This window comes from Oncorhynchus keta, chromosome 27 (genome assembly GCF_023373465.1).
Source record: "Oncorhynchus keta strain PuntledgeMale-10-30-2019 chromosome 27, Oket_V2, whole genome shotgun sequence".
Lineage (NCBI taxonomy): Eukaryota > Metazoa > Chordata > Actinopteri > Salmoniformes > Salmonidae > Oncorhynchus > Oncorhynchus keta.
Window position 1 is genome coordinate 4,036,334 of NC_068447.1, and position 18,107 is coordinate 4,054,440.

Genomic DNA, 18,107 nt, shown 5'->3' on the forward strand with positions numbered 1-18,107 from the left:
GCTGCCACCACCATAGGGATGGTGCCAGGTTTCTTCCAGATGTGTCTTAGAGTCCTTTAGGTGCCTTTTGGCAAACCCTAAGCGGGCTGTCATGTGCCATTTCCTGAGGAATGGCTTCTGTCTGGCCACTCTACAATAAAGGCCTGATTGGTGAAGAGCTGCAGAGATGGTTGTCTTTCTGGAAGGTTCCCCAGATCTGTGCCTCGACACAATCCTGTCCCGGAGCTCTACCGACAATTCCTTCAACCTCATGTCTTGGTTTTTACTCTGACATGCACTGTCAACTGTGGGACCTTTATATAGACAGGGTGTGCCTTTCCAAATCATGTCCAATCAATAGAATTGACCACAGTTGGGACTCCAATCAAATTGTAGAAACATCTCAAGGATGATCAATGGAAACAGGATGCACCTGAGCTCAATATCGAGTCTCAAAGCAAAAGGCCTGAATAATTATGTAAATAAGGCATGTTTTTTTTATTTGTAATAAATTAGCAAAAATGTCTTAACCTATTTTTGCTTTGTCAGTATGGGGTATTGTGTGTAGATTGAGGAAAACATATATATTTTGAATCCATTTTAAAATAAGGCTGTAATGTAACAAAATGTGGAAAAAGGGGGGAAGGCGTCTGAACTTTCCCACGGCACTGTATAGTATATTTAGGCAGGGGTAAAAGTGACTGGTCAGCAGGATAAATAATAACAGCGCCGTGGGTGCGCATGCGAGAGTAACATTGTGCTTGTGAGTGTGAATAGAGACCTGAGAGTGTGTAAATCGTCAGTGCAGGTCGTCCGTAGATGAGGGTGAGCCACCGTCAGTTAGCTGTTCACCGGTCTTACGGCTTGGAGATAGAAGCTGTCTTGGAGCCTGTTGTTCCGGGACCTGATACTCCGATACAGGAAGACTGTGATAGAGAGAATAGTCCATGGCTGGGGTGGCTTTAGTCTTCTTGGAATATTCCGGGCCTTTCTCAGACACTGCTTGGTATAAATGTCAACTGCTGATGGCTTTGTTATTATTTCTGTTTCAACTGGTCAGTAAATGTCATTTGAATGAATATATATATATATATATATTAAAAGAAAGTCAGTAAAATGCTTTATGTTTATATTGGATCTTGTATTCCCTTTGTAGAACTCTCCACTAGACTGGAGCGTAGTGAAGGAGAGCTTCAAGACCGAGGTGGAGAAGCTATCACAGTAAGCTGACAGTCTTAGAACCACTCCTACTTTTATCTCTGGCATCTCACTTCAACCTCGTTCCATTCCTCTTGGTTGTCTTTCTCTCTTTTCTAAGAAGTTATCCGTGTAGAAAATAGAGCTGCCCCCCTTAAAAAAAAATCTTTGTCAATTAAGAGTCGTGTTCTTTCGACCAATTGACTGGTCAAAATGTTTGAAAAACGTGTATTTTTCCATATACAGTGCCTTACGGAAGTATTCGGCCCCCTTGAACTTTGCGACCTTTTGCCACATTTCAGGCTTCAAACATAAAGATATAAAACTGTATTTTTTGTGAAGAATCAACAACAACCAATTGACTGGTCAAAATGTTTAAAAACATATATTTTTCTATATATAGACAGACCCTATGTGTTTTAATCAAATCAACTATATGTAGGCTACTGAGCTTGTTTTATGCTTTAAGCTTTAACTGTGATGAAATAATTAAGACACAAAAAGACTCAAGAGGGAGCTAGAGATCAAGATCCTGTTCCCGAACCCCCACATCCCGTTGCTGCTGGCCTTTGTAGATTCTGCCATTACTTTCCCGAAGTTGCCGGTAATAGGATACGCCAGGGGTCGACCACCTTTTTCCATTTGGAGTCCCTAATTTATCTTGCCAATTCTACCGATCAGTTATAATTTTCATATGCACATTTTCGTGGAAGAATTTCATTTATTTTAGAATAAAGTCTTCGTATCTCAAGTCATTGTCATGTGGTAAACACAAATTATATCTAAATTAAAATTATACAAATCTAAAATTGCCAACTACAGTACCAGTCAAAGGTTTTGACACCTACTCATTCCAACGTTCTTCTTGATTTTTACTATTTTTTTTTATGCCTAGAGTGTGCAAAGCTGTCATCAAGGCAAAAGGTGGTTACTTGGAACAATCTCAAGTATAAAATATATTTGGATTTGTTGAACACTGTTGGTTACTAGTATGTGTTATTTTATAGTTTTGATGTAGAAATAAGTTTAAAAAAAATAATGTTTGTTTGTTATATATATTAAAAATAAAGAAAAACCCTTGAATGAGTAGGCGTGTCAACTTTTGACTGGTACTGTACATGCAAACAGCCTACATAAAACCAACCAATAAACATTGCAACCTGCAGGTAAACATTTATCTGTGATTTTAAAAATAAATCACATTGGCTAACCATGGCCTGTCTGCAAGGAACTTTTGAAACCTTCTATCAACTTGATCCAGCCTAAGCGCTAACAAACTTGAACATTCTATAAAATATTCTGGACCCTCAGTTTTCTGCGCCATTAAGCTCCAGACATACACAGCTGTATTTGCTCAAGGCATAAGAAGTAATCAGGTAATCCACCCGGCACAGCCAGAAGAGGACTGGCCACCCCTCATAGCCTGGTTCCTCTCTAGGTTTCTTCCTAGGTTTTGGCCTTTCTAGGGAGTTTTTCCTAGCCACCGTGCTTCTACACCTGCATTGCTTGCTGTTTGGGGTTTTAGGCTGGGTTTCTGTACAGCACTTTGAGATATCAGCTGATGTACGAAGGGCTTTGTAAATAAATTTGATTTGATTTGAGGTAGGCTTATTTTATGACGTTTCCACCGGATCAGACCTTCTCCCCTTTCACGCTAAGTGGTTATCGAAAGGGAGGTAGCTGTAAAGATTTTGCAAATACCCCGGTAGGGCAACATCTGAAAAATAGCGTACTTGGTCGTGTGTAGCGGTGTTCGACCTGTCGGCGAAAGCCAACCACTCCCACGTCAGAGAGCAAGTTGATTGTCGGCTTTAATGGATTTTGCCATTGTTTTGTCTCGCTGAAATTACTTTCAAATGACTGCTTGACTTGTTGACTGCTTGACTTGTTGACTTGGTGACTGCTTGACTTGTTGACTGCTTGACTTGTTGACTGCTTGACTTGGTGACTTATTGACTGCTTGACTTGTTGACTGCTTGACTTGTTGACTGCTTGACTTGTTGACTTGTTGACTTGTTGACTTGTTGACTTGTTGACTGCTTGACTTGTTGACTGCTTGACTTGTTGACTTGTTGACTTGTTGACTTGTTGACTGCTTGACTTGTTGACTTGTTGACTGCTTGACTTGTTGACTGCTTGACTTGTTGACTTGTTGACTGCTTGACTTGTTGACTTGTTGACTGCTTGACTTGTTGACTGCTTGACTTGTTGACTTGTTGACTGCTTGACTTGTTGACTTGTTGACTGCTTGACTTGGTGACTGCTTGACTTGTTGACTGCTTGACTTGTTGACTGCTTGACTGCTTGACTTGTTGACTTGTTGACTGCTTGACTTGTTGACTGCTTGACTTGTTGACTGCTTGACTTGTTGACTGCTTGACTTGGTGACTTGTTGACTGCTTGACTTGGTGACTTGTTGACTGCTTGACTTGGTGACTTGTTGACTGCTTGACTTGTTGACTTGTTGACTGCTTGACTTGTTGACTGCTTGACTTGTTGACTTGTTGACTGGTTGACTTGTTGACTGCTTGACTTGTTGACTTGTTGACTGCTTGACTTGGTGACTTGTTGACTTGTTGACTTGTTGACTTGTTGACTGCTTGACTTGTTGACTGCTTGACTTGTTGACTGCTTGACTTGGTGACTGCTTGACTTGTTGACTGCTTGACTTGTTGACTGCTTGACTTGGTGACTGCTTGACTTGTTGACTGCTTGACTTGGTGACTGCTTGACTTGTTGACTGCTTGACTTGGTGACTGCTTGACTTGGTGACTGCTCGATCCACACAGTAGACATTGTGGGTGTCGTTACGTCATGTACCTATTATATAGGTATGCACGGTAGCTTTGACATTGGGTTTTTACCATTGGTGTTAAACTAAACATGTTGGCATTTTTAGCTAATATCGTCCGATTCCGATATGTTCACCGATGTATATTGTGCATCCCTGGTAATAATTATATATTAAATGCATTAACAGAAATTACGGTAACCAAACAAACAGTGTAGATTAGAAATTATGGTAATTAACAGTAAATGTGATACTAGTGTATCATCCCCGCGGCCTCCACAATGGATTAGTCCACTCACAGGCCTCCACAATGGATTAGTCCACTCACAGGCCTCCACAATGGATTAGTCCACTCACAGGCCTCCACAATGGATTAGTCCACTCACAGGCCTCCACAATGGATTAGTCCACTCACAGGCCTCTACAATGGATTAATCCACTCAGACAGGCCTCTACAATGGATTAGTCCACTCAGACAGGCCTCCACAATGGATTAGTCCACTCAGACAGGCCTCCACAATGGATTAGTCCACTCTAACAGGCCTCTACAATGGATTAGTCCACTCAGACAGGCCTCCACAATGGATTAATCCACTCAGACAGGCCTCTACAATGGATTAGTCCACTCAGACAGGCCTCTACAATGGATTAATCCACTCTAACAGGCCTCTACAATGGATTAATCCACTCTAACAGGCCTCTACAATGGATTAATCCACTCAGACAGGCCTCTACAATGGATTAGTCCACTCAGACAGGCCTCCACAATGGATTAATCCACTCTAACAGGCCTCTACAATGGATTAGTCCACTCAGACAGGCCTCTACAATGGATTAATCCACTCTAACAGGCCTCTACAATGGATTAGTCCACTCAGACAGGCCTCTACAATGGATTAGTCCACTCAGACAGGCCTCCACAATGGATTAATCCACTCTAACAGGCCTCTACAATGGATTAGTCCACTCACACAGGCCTCTACAATGGATTAGTCCACTCAGACAGGCCTCTACAATGGATTAATCCACTCTAACAGGCCTCTACAATGGATTAGTCCACTCAGACAGGCCTCCACAATGGATTAGTCCACTCAGACAGGCCTCCACAATGGATTAATCCACTCTAACAGGCCTCTACAATGGATTAGTCCACTCAGACAGGCCTCTACAATGGATTAGTCCACTCTAACAGGCCTCTACAATGGATTAATCCACTCTAACAGGCCTCTACAATGGATTAATCCACTCTAACAGGCCTCCACAATGGATTAGTCCACTCACACAGGCTTGAATCAATACAGTTTTGTTGTTGTTGCAACTGCTCGACTAAAACAATTGACCAGTGGACTAAATGGGGTCAGCCCCTAGTCTCCCCTATTCCACGTACATCAGACTGTACACCGTACCATCATACAGAAGCCTGACCAAGAAAAGCCCAGGTGGAGCAGGAGAATCAGAAGTTCCCTTTATACTGTCCTCTTCAGGCTTCTGCTGGTCCTCTGTGGTTAGTCTCTCTTCTGCTGGTCCGCTGTGGTTAGTCTCTCTTCTGCTGGTCCGCTGTGGTTAGTCTCTCTTCTGCTGGTCCGCTGTGGTTAGTCTCTCTTCTGCTGGTCCGCTGTGGTTAGTCTCTCTTCTGCTGGTCCTCTGTGGTTAGTTTCTCTTCTGCTGGTCCTCTGTGGTTAGTTTGTCTTCTGCTGGTCTGCTGTGGTTAGTTTGGCTTCTGCTGGTCCGCTGTGGTTAGTCTCTCTTCTGCTGGTCCGCTGTGGTTAGTTTGTCTTCTGCTGGTCTGCTGTGGTTAGTTTGTCTTCTGCTGGTCTGCTGTGGTTAGTTTGTCTTCTGCTGGTCCGCTGTGGTTAGTTTGTCTTCTGCTGGTCTGATGTGGTTAGTTTGTCTTCTGCTGGTCTGCTGTGGTTAGTTTGTCTTCTGCTGGTCTGATGTGGTTAGTTTGTCTTCTGCTGGTCCGCTGTGGTTAGTTTGTCTTCTGCTGGTCCGCTGTGGTTAGTTTGTCTTCTGCTGGTCTGATGTGGTTAGTTTGTCTTCTGCTGGTCCTCTGTGGTTAGTTTGTCTTCTGCTGGTCCGCTGTGGTTAGTTTGTCTTCTGCTGGTCCGCTGTGGTTAGTTTGTCTTCTGCTGGTCCGCTGTGGTTAGTTTGTCTTCTGCTGGTCCGCTGTGGTTAGTCTCTCTTCTGCTGGTCCGCTGTGGTTAGTCTGTCTTCTGCTGGTCTGCTGTGGTTAGTTTCTCTTCTGCTGGTCTGCTGTGGTTAGTTTGTCTTCTGCTGGTCCGCTGTGGTTAGTTTGTCTTCTGCTGGTCCGCTGTGGTTAGTTTGTCTTCTGCTGGTCCGCTGTGGTTAGTCTCTCTTCTGCTGGTCCGCTGTGGTTAGTTTGTCTTCTGCTGGTCTGCTGTGGTTAGTTTGTCTTCTGCTGGTCTGCTGTGGTTAGTTTGTCTTCTGCTGGTCTGATGTGGTTAGTTTGTCTTCTGCTGGTCTGCTGTGGTTAGTTTGTCTTCTGCTGGTCTGCTGTGGTTAGTTTGTCTTCTGCCAAGCAGGTCATCTTTACTCTGCCTATATGCTCTGTTTCTTCTGCTGGTCTGCTGAATAAAGTTGCTCCATCTGTACTTTATCCTGGTCTCTGATGTGTTAGTTTTGTCTTCTGCTGGTCTGCTGTGGTTAGCAACAAACAAAACAACTCTGCTTCTGCTGGTCTGCTGTGGTTTGTGGGCTACTCTTTGCTGGTCTGCTGTCTATGTCTTCATGCCCTCTTCTGCTGGTCCAGCTGTGGTTAGTATTTTATTCTTCTATCTTTAAAACTGAACTGACTGGGGACTGCTATTGAGACAGTCGGGGACTGCTCTTGAGACTGCTGGTCCTGCTGTGAGACGGACGTTTGTCTTCTGCTGGTCTGCTGTGGACGGTTTGGACTTCTGCTGGTCCGGGGACTGCTGGACGGTCTGGGACTCTTCTGCTGGTCTGCTGTGGTTAGTCACTGCTTCTGCTGGTCCGGACTGTGGTTAGTTTGTCTTCTGCTGGTCCTGCTGTGGTTAGTTTGTCTTCTGCTGGTCCTGCTGTGGTTAGGGGACTGTCTTCTGCTGGTCTGCTGTGGTTAGTTTGTCTTCTGCTGGTCTGCTGTGGACGGATCTTTGTCTTCTGACTGGTCTGCTATGAGACGGACGGGACTGTCTTCGGACCTCTATTGAGACGGACGGGACTTTACTCTGCCTATAGACGGACGGGGACTGCTATTGAGAATAAAGTGCTGGTATCTGCTATTTATCCCCTGAAAAAAACGTACATCTGATAGATGGGGACTTCTTCATTGTAAGATGCAGAAGAATCGGGGATGTTGTAGGTTTAGCAACAAACAAAAGAACTCTGCCTTTCCCCTCCCAGATACAGACATCCCAATATTGTAGACTTTGTGGGCTACTGTGTTGGACAAGGAACCTACTGTCTGCTCTATGTCTTCATGCTATTGAGACGGTTCTCTGGAAGAACAGGACTGCTACAGACGGAGGGACTGCTATTCAGATTGCTATTGAGACACGGGGACTGCTATTGAGACGGACGGGACTGCTATGCACAACCAGGTGAGACTTCACGGGGACTCTTTGAAACTAAAGACTGCTATTGAAGAACTGGGGACTGCTATTGTGAAGAACGGGGACTGCTATTGAGACAGACGGGGACTGCTATTGAGACAGACGGGGACTGCTATTGAGACAGACGGGGACTGCTATTGAGACAGACGGGGACTGCTATTGAGACAGACGGGGACTGCTATTGAGACAGACGGGGACTGCTATTGAGACGGACGGGACTGCTATTGAGACGGACGGGGACTGCTATTGAGACGGACGGGGACTGCTATTGAGACGGACGGGGACTGCTATTGAGACGGACGGGGACTGCTATTGAGACGGACGGGGACTGCTATTGAGACGGACGGGGACTGCTATTGAGACGGACGGGGACTGCTATTGAGAGACGGGGACTGCTATTGAGAGACGGGGACTGCTATTGAGAGACGGGGACTGCTATTGAGACAGACAGGGACTGCTATTGAGACAGACGGGGACTGCTATTGTGAAGAATGGGGACTGCTATTGTGAAGAATGGGGACTGCTATTGAGACAGACGGGGACTGCTATCGAGAAGGACGGGGACTGCTATCGAGACGGACGGGGACTGCTATTGTGAAGAACGGGGACTGCTATTGAGACAGCTTATTAAACTATGAGAAAGGAGGACATGACACAAGGATTGAACCTGGAATATATATGTTGTTGGTGTGTGTTGACTGTGTGTGTGTGTGCCTCTCCCACAGGCCAGTGCTGCCCTCTTCTGGCCACAGCGTGTCAGTGTGTTGCTGGGCACAGCCAGAGCCATTCAGTTCCTCCACTCCTCCTCTCCGCAGCTCATACATGGAGACATCAAGAGGTAGGCTTTACCTGGCTACCCATCCACATCGCTCAGCAAACTGACCTTTTCTTTTTCCATCGTTCATCTGGATTTGCCTTCCTCCCCAGATGATTTCTAGAATATGAACACATTCTGACCGTTCTGATTGTTCCCAGACACAGATGGGTTGGGCCAGAGACCGCCTACTCTGTGTTGTCAACTTTGATATTCTGATTGGTTCGATTTGTAAAAGACGATCCAATCACTGATGCATTTTGGTACAACGCCCCTCCATTTTGAAGTCACACAAACTTCTTCTAGGAGGGAGAGGTGCCCAAACTGGTGCCCAAACTGATGACATATGTCGAGCAGCTGAGAGTTGTGGAGACGAATGGATTGGGTTCAGCCGTCCTGATGAGCCCTTCCCAGCTAGCTAGTTCAGTCAGCCATCCTGATGAGCCCTTCCCAGCTAGCTAGTTCAGTCAGTCATCCTGATGAGCCCTTCCCAGCTAGCTAGTTTAGTCAGCTGTCCTGATGAGCCCTTCCCAGCTAGCTAGTTTAGTCAGCCGTCCTGATGAGCCCTTCCCAGCTAGCTAGTTTAATCAACCGTCCTGATGAGCCCTTCCCAGCTAGCTAGTTTAGTCAACCGTCCTGATGAGCCCTTCCCAGCTAGCTAGTTTAGTCAACCGTCCTGATGAGCCCTTCCCAGCTAGCTAGTTCAGTCAGCCGTCCTGCTGAGCCCTTCCCAGCTAGCTAGTTTAGTCAACCGTCCTGATGAGCCCTTCCCAGCTAGCTAGTTTAGTCAGCCGTCCCCTGAGCTGAGCCCTTCCCTTCCCAGCTAGCTAGTTTAGTCAACCGTCCTGATGAGCCCTTCCCAGCTAGCTAGTTCAGTCAGATGAGCCCTTCCCAGCTAGCTAGTTTAGTCAACCGTCCTGATGAGCCCTTCCCAGCTAGCTAGTTCAGTCAGCCGTCCTGATGAGCCCTTCCCAGCTAGCTAGTTCAGTCAGATCCTGATGAGCCCTTCCCAGCTAGCTAGTTTAGTCAACCGTCCTGATGAGCCCTTCCCAGCTAGCTAGTTCAGTCAGCTGTCCTGATGAGCCCTTCCCAGCTAGCTAGTTTAGTCAACCGTCCTGATGAGCCCTTCCCAGCTAGCTAGTTCAGTCAGCCGTCCTGATGAGCCCTTCCCAGCTAGCTAGTTCAGTCAGCCGTCCTGATGAGCCCTTCCCAGCTAGCTAGTTTAGTCAACCGTCCTGATGAGCCCTTCCCAGCTAGCTAGTTCAGTCAGTCATCCTGATGAGCCCTTCCCAGCTAGCTAGTTAGCTAACGTGGCCAGTTTTTTTTTCAATCCCACTTGATTTTATTTCGAGTAGGATAACTTCCTCCACGAGAAATAACTTGTAATATTGGTATTTAGTAACCATCTGGATTTCACCGTGATAGTCTACTGCTCAATCGGGAGAGTTTACACTGCTAGCTGGCCACAACAACATGGGGCAAAGTGTCCTTCGCTCCCGCTTGCCATAGTAAGGAGAGGGAAGTAGCTAGATAGTGTAGTCAATATCAGACCAGTGAGGGAAGTAGTTGGATTGTGTAGTCAATGTCAGGCCAGTAAGGAGAGGGAAGTAGTTGGATTGTGTAGTCAATGTCAGGCCAGTAAGAAGAGGGGAGTAGTGTAGTTAATATCAGGCCAGTAAGGAGAGGGGAGTAGCTAAATGGTGTAGTCAATATCAGGCCAGTAAGGAGAGGGGAGTAGCTAGATAGTGTAGTCAATATCAGGCCAGTAAGGAGAGAGGGGAGTACTGTAGCTAGATAGTGTAGTTAATATCAGGCCAGTAAGGAGAGGGGTTTAGCTAGATAGTGTAGTCAATATCAGGCCAGTAAGGAGAGGGGAGTAGCTAGATAGTGTAGTCAATATCAGGCCAGTAAGGAGAGAGGGGAGTACTGTAGCTAGATAGTGTAGTTAATATCAGGCCAGTAAGGAGAGGGGTTTAGCTAGATAGTGTAGTCAATATCAGGCCAGTAAGGAGAGGGGAGTAGCTAGATAGTGTAGTCAATATCAGGCCAGCAAGGAGAGGGGAGTACTGTAGCTAGATAGTGTAGTCAATATCAGGCCAGTAAGGAGAGGGAGGTACTGTAGCTAGATAGTGTAGTTAATATCAGGCCAGTAAGGAGAGGGGAGTAGCTGGATAGTGTAGTTAATATCAGGCCAGCAAGGAGAGGGAAATAGCTAGATAGTGTAGTCAATATCAGGCCAGCAAGGAGAGGGGAGTAGCTAGATAGTGTAGTTAATATCAGGCCAGTAAGGAGAGGGGAGTACTGTAGCTAAATAGTGTAGTTAATATCAGGCCAGTAAGGAGAGGGGAGTAGCTAGATAGTGTAGTTAATATCAGGCCAGTAAGGAGAGGGGAGTAGCTAGATAGTGTAGTCAATATCAGGCCAGTAAGGAGAGGGGAGTAGCTGGATAGTGTAGTTAATATCAGGCCAGCAAGGAGAGGGAAGTAGCTAGATAGTGTAGTTAATATCAGGCCAGTAAGGAGAGGGGAGTACTGTAGCTAGATAGTGTAGTTAATATCAGGCCAGTAAGGAGAGGGAGGTAATGTAGCTAGATAGTGTAGTCAATATCAGGCCAGCAAGGAGAGGGGAGTACTGTAGCTAGATAGTGTAGTTAATATCAGGCCAGTAAGGAGAGGGAGGTACTGTAGCTAGATAGTATAGTTAATATCAGGCCAGTAAGGAAAGGGGGGAGTACTGTAGCTAAATAGTGTAGTTAATATCAGGCCAGTAAGGAGAGGGGAGTAGCTGGATAGTGTAGTTAATATCAGGCCAGCAAGGAGAGGGAAATAGCTAGATAGTTTAGTCAATATCAGGCCATCAAGGAGAGGGGAGTACTATAGCTAGATAGTGTAGTCAATATCAGGCCAGTAAGGAGAGGGAGGTACTGTAGCTAGATAGTGTAGTTAATATCAGGCCAGTAAGGAGAGGGGAGTAGATAGATAGTGTAGTTAATATCAGGCCAGTAAGGAGAGGGGAGTAGCTGGATAGTGTAGTTAATATCAGGCCAGTAAGGAGAGGGAAGTAGCTAGATAGTGTAGTCAATATCAGGCCAGTAAGGAGAGGGAAGTAGCTAGATAGTGTAGTCAATATCAGGCCAGTAAGGAGAGGAAAGTAGCTAGATAGTGTAGTTAATATCAGGCCAGTAAGGAGAGTGGAGTAGCTGGATAGTGTAGTTAATATCAGGCCAGTAAGGAGGGGGGAGTAGTGTAGTTGGATAGTGTAGTTAATATCAGGCCAGTAAGGAGAGGGGAGTAGCTAGATGGTGTAGTCAATATCAGGCCAGTAAGGAGAGGGAAGTAGCTAGATAGTGTAGTCAATATCAGGCCAGTAAGGAGAGGGAAGTAGCTAGATAGTGTAGTTAATATCAGGCCAGCAAGGAGAGGGAAGTAGCTAGATAGTGTAGTTAATATCAGGCCAGTAAGGAGAGGGAAGTAGCTAGATAGTGTAGTTAATATCAGGCCAGTAAGGAGAGGGAAGTAGCTAGATAGTGTAGTCAATATCAGGTCAGTAAGGAGAGGGAAGTAGCTAGATAGTGTAGTTAATATCAGGCCAGTAAGGAGAGGGAGTAGCTAGATAGTGTAGTTAATATCAGGCCAGTAAGGAGAGGGGAGTAGCTAGATAGTGTAGTTAATATCAGGCCAGTAAGGAGAGGGGAGTAGCTAGATAGTGTAGTTAATATCAGGCCAGTAAGGAGAGGGAAGTAGCTAGATAGTGTAGTTAATATCAGGCCAGTAAGGAGAGGGGAGTTACGTTACATTTTACATTAACGTTACATTTTCGTAAAACATTTTTTTTAAATAACAATAACTCAGATTGAAACAAAATGATTCTGAACACAATCCCAAGTCTTCGGCAGACAAGTTTCTAATTGTCACTGAAGTGTGTAGCCACATCTACAAACTAGCTAACTGGCTAAGGCTCATCAGGAAGACCGACTGAACCGAACCCGTTCGTCTCCACTCGACTCTTACTGCGCTACAGGCAAGAGGTAGGCTGCTCTGTTATATTCAGGCTGAGTCAACAGGCAAGAGGTAGGCTGAGTCACCATGCAAGAGGTAGGCTGCTCTGTTATATTCAGGCTGAGTCAACAGGCAAGAGGTAGACTGCTCTGTTATATTCAGGCTGAGTCAACAGGCAATAGGTTGGCTGCTCTGTTATATTCCGGCTGAGTCACCAGGCAAGAGGTAGGCTGCTCTGTTATATTCAGGCTGAGTCACCAGGCAAGAGGTAGGCTGCTCTGTTATATTCAGGCTGAGTCAACAGGCAAGAGGTAGGCTGAGTCACCATGCAAGAGGTAGGCTGCTCTGTTATATTCAGGCTGAGTCAACAGGCAAGAGGTAGGCTGCTCTGTTATATTCAGGCTGAGTCAACAGGCAAGAGGTAGGCTGCTCTGTTATATTCAGGCTGAGTCACCAGGCAAGAGGTAGGCTGCTCTGTTATATTCAGGCTGAGTCACCAGGCAAGAGGTAGGCTGCTCTGTTATATTCAGGCTGAGTCAACAGGTAAGAGGTAGGCTGCTCTGTTATATTCAGGCTGAGTCAACAGGCAAGAGGTAGGCTGCTCTGTTATATACAGGCTGAGTCAACAGGCAAGAGGTAGGCTGCTCTGTTATATTCAGGCTGAGTCACCAGGCAAGAGGTAGGCTGCTCTGTTATATTCAGGCTGAGTCAACAGGCAAGAGGTAGGCTGCTCTGTTATATTCAGGCTGAGTCAACAGGCAAGAGGTAGGCTGCTCTGTTATATTCAGGCTGAGTCAACAGGCAAGAGGTTGGCTGAGTCAACAGGCAAGAGGTTGGCTGCTCTGTTATATTCAGGCTGAGTCAACAGGCAAGAGGTAGGCTGAGTCACCAGGCAAGAGGTTGGCTGCTCTGTTATATTCAGGCTGAGTCAACAGGCAAGAGGTAGGCTGCTCTGTTATATTCAGGCTGAGTCACCAGGCAAGAGGTAGGCTGCTCTGTTATATTCAGGCTGAGTCACCTGGCAAGAGGTAGGCTGCTCTGTTATATTCAGGCTGAGTCAACAGGTAAGAGGTAGGCTGCTCTGTTATATTCAGGCTGAGTCAACAGGCAAGAGGTAGGCTGCTCTGTTATATACAGGCTGAGTCAACAGGCAAGAGGTAGGCTGCTCTGTTATATTCAGGCTGAGTCACCAGGCAAGAGGTAGGCTGCTCTGTTATATTCAGGCTGAGTCAACAGGCAAGAGGTAGGCTGCTCTGTTATATTCAGGCTGAGTCAACAGGCAAGAGGTAGGCTGCTCTGTTATATTCAGGCTGAGTCAACAGGCAAGAGGTAGGCTGCTCTGTTATATTCAGGCTGAGTCACCAGGCAAGAGGTAGGCTGCTCTGTTATATTCAGGCTGAGTCACCAGGCAAGAGGTAGGCTGCTCTGTTATATTCAGGCTGAGTCACCAGGCAAGAGGTAGGCTGCTCTGTTATATTCAGGCTGAGTCACCAGGCAAGAGGTAGGCTGCTCTGTTATATTCAGGCTGAGTCAACAGGCAAGAGGTAGGCTGCTCTGTTATATTCAGGCTGAGTCAACAGGCAAGAGGTAGGCTGCTCTGTTATATTCAGGCTGAGTCACCAGGCAAGAGGTAGGCTGCTCTGTTATATTCAGGCTGAGTCAACAGGCAAGAGGTAGGCTGCTCTGTTATATTCAGGCTGAGTCAACAGGCAAGAGGTAGGCTGCTCTGTTATATTCAGGCTGAGTCAACAGGCAAGAGGTAGGCTGCTCTGTTATATTCAGGCTGAGTCAACAGGCAAGAGGTAGGCTGCTCTGTTATATTCAGGCTGAGTCAACAGGCAAGAGGTAGGCTGCTCTGTTATATTCAGGCTGAGTCACCAGGCAAGAGGTAGGCTGCTCTGTTATATTCAGGCTGAGTCAACAGGCAAGAGGTAGGCTGCTCTGTTATATTCAGGCTGAGTCAACAGGCAAGAGGTAGGCTGCTCTGTTATATTCAGGCTGAGTCAACAGGCAAGAGGTAGGCTGCTCTGTTATATTCAGGCTGAGTCACCAGGCAAGAGGTAGGCTGCTCTGTTATATTCAGGCTGAGTCAACAGGCAAGAGGTAGGCTGCTCTGTTATATTCAGGCTGAGTCAACAGGCAAGAGGTAGGCTGCTCTGTTATATTCAGGCTGAGTCAACAGGCAAGAGGTAGGCTGCTCTGTTATATTCAGGCTGAGTCAACAGGCAAGAGGTAGGCTGCTCTGTTATATTCAGGCTGAGTCAACAGGCAAGAGGTAGGCTGCTCTGTTATATTCAGGCTGAGTCACCAGGCAAGAGGTAGGCTGCTCTGTTATATTCAGGCTGAGTCAACAGGCAAGAGGTAGGCTGCTCTGTTATATTCAGGCTGAGTCAACAGGCAAGAGGTAGGCTGCTCTGTTATATTCAGGCTGAGTCAACAGGCAAGAGGTTGGCTGCTCAACAGGCAAGAGGTTGGCTGAGTCAACAGGCAAGAGGTTGGCTGCTCTGTTATATTCAGGCTGAGTCAACAGGCAAGAGGTAGGTGAGTCACCAGGCTGCTCTGTTATATTCAGGCTGAGTCAACAGGCAAGAGGTAGGCTGAGTCACCAGGCAAGAGGTTGGCTGCTCTGTTATATTCAGGCTGAGTCAACAGGCAAGAGGTAGGCTGAGTCACCAGGTCTGCTCTGTTATATTCAGGCTGAGTCAACAGGCAAGAGGTAGGCTGCTCTGTTATATTCAGGCTGAGTCACCAGGCAAGAGGTAGGCTGCTCTGTTATATTCAGGCTGAGTCACCAGGCAAGAGGTAGGCTGCTCTGTTATATTCAGGCTGAGTCACCAGGCAAGAGGTAGGCTGCTCTGTTATATTCAGGCTGAGTCAACAGGCAAGAGGTAGGCTGCTCTGTTATATTCAGGCTGAGTCAACAGGCAAGAGGTAGGCTGCTCTGTTATATTCAGGCTGAGTCAACAGGCAAGAGGTAGGCTGCTCTGTTATATTCAGGCTGAGTCAACAGGCAAGAGGTAGGCTGCTCTGTTATATTCAGGCTGAGTCAACAGGCAAGAGGTAGGCTGCTCTGTTATATTCAGGCTGAGTCAACAGGCAAGAGGTAGGCTGCTCTGTTATATTCAGGCTGAGTCACCAGGCAAGAGGTAGGCTGCTCTGTTATATTCAGGCTGAGTCACCAGGCAAGAGGTAGGCTGCTCTGTTATATTCAGGCTGAGTCACCAGGCAAGAGGTAGGCTGCTCTGTTATATTCAGGCTGAGTCAACAGGCAAGAGGTAGGCTGCTCTGTTATATTCAGGCTGTGTCAACAGGCAAGAGGTAGGCTGCTCTGTTATATTCAGGCTGTGTCAACAGGCAAGAGGTAGGCTGCTCTGTTATATTCAGGCTGTGTCAACAGGCAATAGGTTGGCTGAGTCAACAGGCAAGAGGTTGGCTGCTCTGTTATATTCAGGCTGAGTCACCAGGCAAGAGGTTGGCTGCTCTGTTATATTCAGGCTGAGTCAACAGGCAAGAGGTAGGCTGCTCTGTTATATTCAGGCTGAGTCAACAGGCAAGAGGTTGGCTGCTCTGTTATATTCAGGCTGAGTCAACAGGCAAGAGGTAGGCTGAGTCAACAGGCAAGAGGTAGGCTGCTCTGTTATATTCAGGCTGAGTCACCAGGCAAGAGGTAGGCTGCTCTGTTATATTCAGGCTGAGTCAACAGGCAAGAGGTAGGCTGAGTCACCAGGCAAGAGGTAGGCTGCTCTGTTATATTCAGGCTGAGTCACCAGGCAAGAGGTAGGCTGCTCTGTTATATTCAGGCTGAGTCAACAGGCAAGAGGTAGGCTGCTCTGTTATATTCAGGCTGAGTCACCAGGCAAGAGGTAGGCTGCTCTGTTATATTCAGGCTGAGTCACCAGGCAAGAGGTAGGCTGCTCTGTTATATTCAGGCTGAGTCACCAGGCAAGAGGTAGGCTGCTCTGTTATATTCAGGCTGAGTCAACAGGCAAGAGGTAGGCTGCTCTGTTATATTCAGGCTGAGTCAACAGGCAAGAGGTAGGCTGCTCTGTTATATTCAGGCTGAGTCACCAGGCAAGAGGTAGGCTGCTCTGTTATATTCAGGCTGAGTCAACAGGTAAGAGGTAGGCTGCTCTGTTATATTCAGGCTGAGTCACCAGGCAAGAGGTAGGCTGCTCTGTTATATTCAGGCTGAGTCACCAGGCAAGAGGTAGGCTGGTCTGTTATATTCAGGCTGATTCACCAGGCAAGAGGTAGGCTGGTCTGTTATATTCAGGCTGAGTCACCAGGCAAGAGGTAGGCTGGTCTGTTGACTGAATCATACATTTGTCCCCATCATTTCTTACTACCATATTAAGTCTCTTATCTCGTCTTTGAAATGAGAAATTAGCCTCTAGAAGACTAATCAGCTGATGCTCTGACATTTTTGAAGGACAACTTGGCACAAGAAATAACTGAAGTTTGCTTTGATCCTAAATGCTGGTTTTCTTTTTTTTTTTTTATCAATCCCACTCCAGCTCTAACATCCTACTAGACGAGCACCTGGAGCCTAAGCTGGGGGACTTTGGCCTGGCCCGGTTCTGCTGTAGCCCCAGCAGTAGGTCCGCTGGTAGAACCACCACGGTAGCCTACACCAAGACAGTGAGGGGAACACAGGCGTACTTACCTGACGAATACCTCAAAACGGGCGCGTTGGGAGTAGCCATTGACATCTTCAGCTTTGGAGTGGTAGGAGGAAAGCACACACTGGACTACACTATTATACAGTAGCCTAGTAGTATATAATAGTATACTACTGTACTACATTACTCTATTATATTAATGTACTATTGTACTATACTACTCTCCTATACTAATTTATTTTACATTTATTTAACTAGGCAAGTCCGTTAAGAACAAATTCTTATTTTCAATGACGGCCGAGGAACACTGGGTTAACTGCCTTGTTCAGGGGCAGATCGACAGATTTTTACCTTGTCAGCTCGGGGATTCGATCTTAATGTACTACTGTTCTATACTAATGTACTATACTACTCTACAATAACACTCTACTATACTACTATGTATTACTATACTATACTTGTGTACTACTCTACTATATTACTGTACTTTACTACTCTACTATACTACTCTATATTACTGTACTATACTTATGTACTACTGTACTACATTACTGTACTTTACTGCTCTACTATAACACTCTGCTATACTACTCTATATTACTGTACTATACTTATGTACTACTGTACTATATTACTGTACTATACTAATGTACTACTCTACTACTCTACTATTACTGTACTATACTAATGTACTATACTGTTCTATATTACAGTACTATGCTGCTCTACTATGTACTACTGTACTATACTAATGTACTACTGCAGGGGTGTCAAACTCAAATACCCAGTGGGCCAAAATGTAAAACCTGAACAAAGTCACGGGCCAACATTGAACAAATTAACCTTTTAATATGGACCCAAACAAGTTTTGCTTTAACATTGAATATGGAACAAGCATCGCTTATTACCATACAATATATAATTTAATAGTGGAGACATGCAAAATAGAATTTCAAATGAAAAAACACATCAATGGCATTCATTTATTAAATAAATACAATTTAAATAAAAATTGTAGGCCTCTTTTCTATTTGAAGCCTTCTGATTTAAATACCAAAATCAACTTTTTCCACTGGCTAATAATTTTACAAATAAAATGATAATAAATCAATCAAC

At 45.8% G+C, this 18,107-nt stretch overlaps 1 protein-coding gene across 1 annotated transcript in view; it reads left to right on the forward strand.

Annotated features, from left to right (window-relative positions):
- The window catches only part of irak1 (interleukin-1 receptor-associated kinase 1), a 54,103-nt gene that overhangs the window by 25,181 nt on the left and 10,815 nt on the right, over positions 1-18,107 (forward strand). Inside the window, exons 6-9 of the mRNA XM_052481297.1 lie at positions 1,136-1,200; positions 7,352-7,480; positions 8,291-8,398; positions 16,887-17,097. Coding sequence (XP_052337257.1) covers positions 1,136-1,200; positions 7,352-7,480; positions 8,291-8,398; positions 16,887-17,097 — 513 coding nt within the window. The remainder of the gene's footprint in view (positions 1-1,135; positions 1,201-7,351; positions 7,481-8,290; positions 8,399-16,886; positions 17,098-18,107) is intronic.